Raw genomic sequence first — 5000 nt, forward strand, 5'->3', positions numbered from 1 at the left:
TCCACTTGTGCTTGTCTCCTCGCCCCGCCTCCTGGCCCCTCCTCCGTGGAGAAAACAATAAAGTTTCCCAGCTGTCAGCCTAGCCACAACAACTTTTGAGGGACTGTTTTTCATTCACCATAGCAATTGCAAACGAGAAAAAGGAGGCAAGGTCGCATATTAAGATGCACTCTGAGAATAACTGGAGTTCCCTTAGCGCTGTAGATGGTGGTAGTGCAACCATCCTAACCTAACATCACTGAAAGAGAAGGAGGAGGGGACAACGCTAGCCAGGCTGCGCCCTCCTAGTGACGCACCACCTTCGGCGGCGTTGAGATCGAATCTCGATTGCAAGTCTATGATAATCAGGCAAGGACAACGCCCCCTTGGGAAGCAGAACTTGAGCACACTCCTTTACATTGTGTAGGCAGGGTTTGATTAAAAAAAATAAAAAAAAATCTTAGGCCTACTTTACTAGATATTTGAGTGGAGGGGATACTGCTTCCACAGGAATCTCTCAGTAAAAGCCCCCCAACCACATTGCCATCACTGTAATTTACTTTATACACCCAGCTGTCTAGAGCAGTGTTTCACAGCTTTTTATGGTCTTGCGTTCTCCCTGAGCATTTTGTCATAGGCCCTTCCATGGCCTGTACACCCCATCTACTGTATTTATCTCCCTCTGTGATTGCACTCCATATTGACACATTTCCCTGGAGTGAGCTCGCGTACCCTAGTGGTACACGTACCCCTGGTTGGGAAACACTTCTCAAGAGCAGAGGTGGTCGAAACGGTTTCTTAATTTGGGACAGGCCAATCGCAATGTTGACCTTTCTCGGTCATAGAAAACCATGGAGGTAGTATAAGAACTGGAGAGAGTGAATAAGTCCTGCCTCCAGTCATTTCAATGGGAAATGCTAGGCTAGTGAATTCAGCCAAAATTGAACACATTTTTCAGCTTCAAAGATGGAGTCGTTTCCGCCGACAGTTTACTCAACCAATTATGTGCCACGTTAATGACTGACTTACGGTTGACCAGAAAAATATATGGAAGACGGGCATTTGATACATGGAGGTGCCCAACCACACACCTGTATAGGTATGTGTGCCCAACACTAAACTCGCGCACCCACCAATCATCATCCACCTTCTTTGAGCGAAGTGGGGTCGGAAATGAGCAAATTTGTGAAAATGGCGACGAGGAAGTGCCTTGCTAATCGGCGAAGCTAACCAGCCAAATCCTGACCCCCTGTAGAAAACAGCAGAGGCGCAAGGGTGACAATGCTCATTTGTCAGGTGTCTATTCCAGGTCCAGAAAGTAAAAACCCAGCCACCAGTTTCCTTCCAACACTTCCTAGGTGACTCCAGTAAGCAGCTGCTCCGCCGGTCTTGACTGCTCAATATAATCAGCTGATTCAGAGCTGGCTGGAGCAAATTTGTGAAGGACAGCACTCTTCAGATTTCTTCTTTGTTTATTTGCCCACGATGGGCGAATAAACAAAGAAGAAATCTGAAGAGTGCTGTCCTTCATTCATTTATTCATTCAAGTTTTTGTGGGATTCAGCGCCCAGTTAAGAATTGTTAAGTAGCCTATTTAGGCGATAGTGTGAGCGCGTCTTCTCCACTTTTTGGAGCAAATTTGTGGCATACAGGGATGTTGCTTTTTCTGAACCCTAGATTGACACCTCTGCCGTCTGGTGAATTTGAGGCCTCATTAGTAGAGAAAGAGGACTGTATCTGTTAGTTATCGTATCGGAATCGGCAGATATCCAAATTTAGGTGTCTCTGGATCGGATCGGAAGTGAAAACATTTGTATCAGTGCATCCCTACCAGGAAGTAAAAAAACAAAAAAAAAACCTTTAATGAAATTGGAAATAAAAAAAACAAACTTTAATGAGCCAGGAAGTAGAAAAAATAAACCTTTATTTATTCATTCAGTCCTGCGAGTCAACTTTACAAGTCTTTTATCACACCGACAGCATTCACAGATGCTAAAGAGTCTTTGTGCGTTAACTGTGTACAGACATTCACAAAGAATGGGGGGATAAGAGTGAGGAGAAAAGAAAAATAAGAAGGAAACAAAAATCTAACTAACGTTCAATTGCAGTAATATTACTCTTCTCTATGTACTAAGCATTCTACACACACACACAGGATTCTGCTCTTCAAGCAATATTAACAGCCATAGTGCTACAAAAGTAAGCACACACACACACACTCACCCTTGAGACTCTTACAAACACACACACACACATCTTTAACACATCCACACACACACACACACACACACTTCTTTAACACATCCTCGCCAAACACACACACTCACTCACTCAACTAACACGCCCTTTCCTACCAACATCTTTAATACATCCTCACCAAAAACAGAAAAGAAAAAGAAAAAAACCCACAAGGAATAAAAAATATAAAACCCCATTTGAACCCGAACACCATGAGTGGGGGGTAAACATCATAATCACCCAGCCCGGAACCCTGAACGATAGACTTCAACTTTAAAACAACACAAGCAGGACTTCTCGAAAAAGAAAGAAAAAAAAAACCTTGGCTGATCAAATCGGCATCAAAAATAAAAATAAAAATCACAATCTATTTTTTTCAGATATAGATACACACACGCGCACGCATGCGCGCGCACACACACCCTCTATTCAAGCCGTGTTTAGCCCTCAGGTTGGTGCTTGCCACTCCAAGTGTCACTGTTCATGGCCTGGGAACCAATCAGATTCCTCGGTCTCAAGACTGCTGTTGGGTTTAGTCCAGTCAGATAACATCCTCAGGTCTCTCTCAGTCTAGACTGTCCAATCAGGTCTCTGAACAGGTGGTAATGGTCCAATCAGATCGCTTGGCCTCCAGACGGCTATTGTGTTCAGTCCAATGAGATCGCTGGGTCTCTAGGGCACTAGTTTGATTCTTTCCTACGTCTCCATCTGGGGGGGGGGTCTGTCCTTGCTCCCCCCCCCTCTCCTAAGAGAAACAGAAATGCTCCCCCATAATGCATTGGGTGGTTCTTCTAACTGGTACGGTTCTAACCCTTAATAAACCTTTCAATCTTTAAAGATTAAAAAACGAATGAGAACCAGAACCAGAACCGAATCAAGACCTGAACTGGGCCAGGTTGAGTCCAAACCGAGCCAAGTCAGATAGAGACCAGCACCACCTGAGCTGAATTGAGACCAGGCCAATAAAACAAGAGTCCAGACCAGAAGTCAGCCGAGTCGAGACCAGAAGTCAGCCGAGTCGAGAACAGTCAAACAGCCGAGTCGAGACCAGAAGTCAGCCGAGTCGAGACCAGAAGTCAGCCGAGTCCAGAACAGTCAAACAGCCAAGTCGAGACCAGAGCAAAAACAGAAGTGAGTCCAGAACTCAGTCCAGTCCAGAACTCAGCAGAGTCGTGACCAGAGCCAAAACAGAAGTGAGCCATGTCCAGAATACCGAGCCGAGCCGTGACCAGAGCCAAGCTTGTGTGGTCCCGTCCAGTGTGGAGGATAGAAGCCCAAGGGTTAAGGTTTCCATGACGACCCGATCTGATCCGCCTCGACCCGCCCCATTCCGACCTGAGCGCGCCGCACGCTAGTCCGGATGCTAGTCCGTGTACTCCGCTACGATGGACAGCAGCACCGTGATGTCATCCGGCTTCCCTCCTGTAGGAAAAACACACACACGCACACACACGCACACACACACACACACACACGCACACGCACACGCACACGCACACACACACACACACACACACACAAACACACACAGTGGAACAGATAGAGACAATGTTAGGAAAGGCTGGCATCACAAAGTGACATCGAGTGTCATGAAAAGCGTTATATAAGTCAAGTCAAGTCAAGTAGGTTTTATTGTCAATTTCTTTACATGCACTGGTCATACAAAGAATTTTGTATTATTATTATTAGGTCCACAGGTACACACGCACTCGCACTCGCACACACACACACACAGTGGAACAGAGAGAGACAATGCTAGGAAAGACTGGCATGTCCTCAGGACACACACACACACAGACACACGACACACGACACACAGTGAGTCAGAGAGAGACAATGCTAGGAAGACTGGAGTGTCTACTGGGCATCGTTGGCTTGGCCTGGAGCCTCTCATTGTCTGATGCCCACTGAACATCACAGGAGCAATAAACACACACTAAAACACACACACACACACACACACACACACACCTGACAAGTTTCTCTCAGCGGCTATAAACACACATTCAAACATGCACGCGACACACACACACACACACACACACACACACACACACACACACACACAGTCTCCCTTAGTGATTATGAACAGTGTGCCCCACCCTGTGCCCCTAGCACACTCATGCCCCTTCTGACAGCATGACGTCCATAGGGGAGTCATTTCAACAGCACAGTCAATGCACTACTCTGAATATGTTTTATGTTTTTATAGCCAGTTAATAGTGGCCATGGGATCGGGATGCCTGTTTCAAACAGTAGCTGGCCACAGGAGGGTCATTTAAACACAACAGTGTAGTGAGCACCACAACTCTCCACAACAATACACTACTCTCTTAATACATGTTTTTATAGCCAGTTAAATAGTGGCCATGGGATGCCCGTTTCATACAGACCGCCCCTGGTTGTAACCACCAGCCATGTTGTCGACATTATAGTCCTCCACAAAAATATGCTACTCTCCTACATTACGATACATTTTTTTTTATAGCCAGTTAATATTGGTATGTGACTGCTCCACTCGCATTGTCTCACTATGGCTACGGGATGCCCATCTCAACAATGTAGTCAAGTAGGACAGGGCTCCACCATATGCTACTATGCTACTTATTCTTTTACGATACGTAAAATATGCTACTATGCTACTTACTCATGGGATGCCCCTTTTGACCAGTCATGTTGTCAGCATAACGGCCCTCCTCAATACTGTTAATAACCATGGAATGTGACTGTCACACAACAGGATGGTAATTGTAGTCAGCAGTAGTTTATTCTGAAGGACAGTC

The 5000-nt window shown here is 45.7% G+C and overlaps 1 protein-coding gene across 1 annotated transcript in view; it reads right to left on the reverse strand.

The window, feature by feature from the left end:
- Window positions 1–1886: 1886 nt before the first annotated feature.
- Window positions 1887–5000, reverse strand: part of pptc7a (protein phosphatase targeting COQ7 a) — a 58153-nt gene continuing 55039 nt past the window's right edge. The window contains exon 6 of the mRNA XM_063194704.1: window positions 1887–3639. Coding sequence (XP_063050774.1) covers window positions 3581–3639 — 59 coding nt within the window. The 3' untranslated portion in view covers window positions 1887–3580. The remainder of the gene's footprint in view (window positions 3640–5000) is intronic.

This window comes from Engraulis encrasicolus, chromosome 3 (assembly GCF_034702125.1).
Source record: "Engraulis encrasicolus isolate BLACKSEA-1 chromosome 3, IST_EnEncr_1.0, whole genome shotgun sequence".
Lineage (NCBI taxonomy): Eukaryota > Metazoa > Chordata > Actinopteri > Clupeiformes > Engraulidae > Engraulis > Engraulis encrasicolus.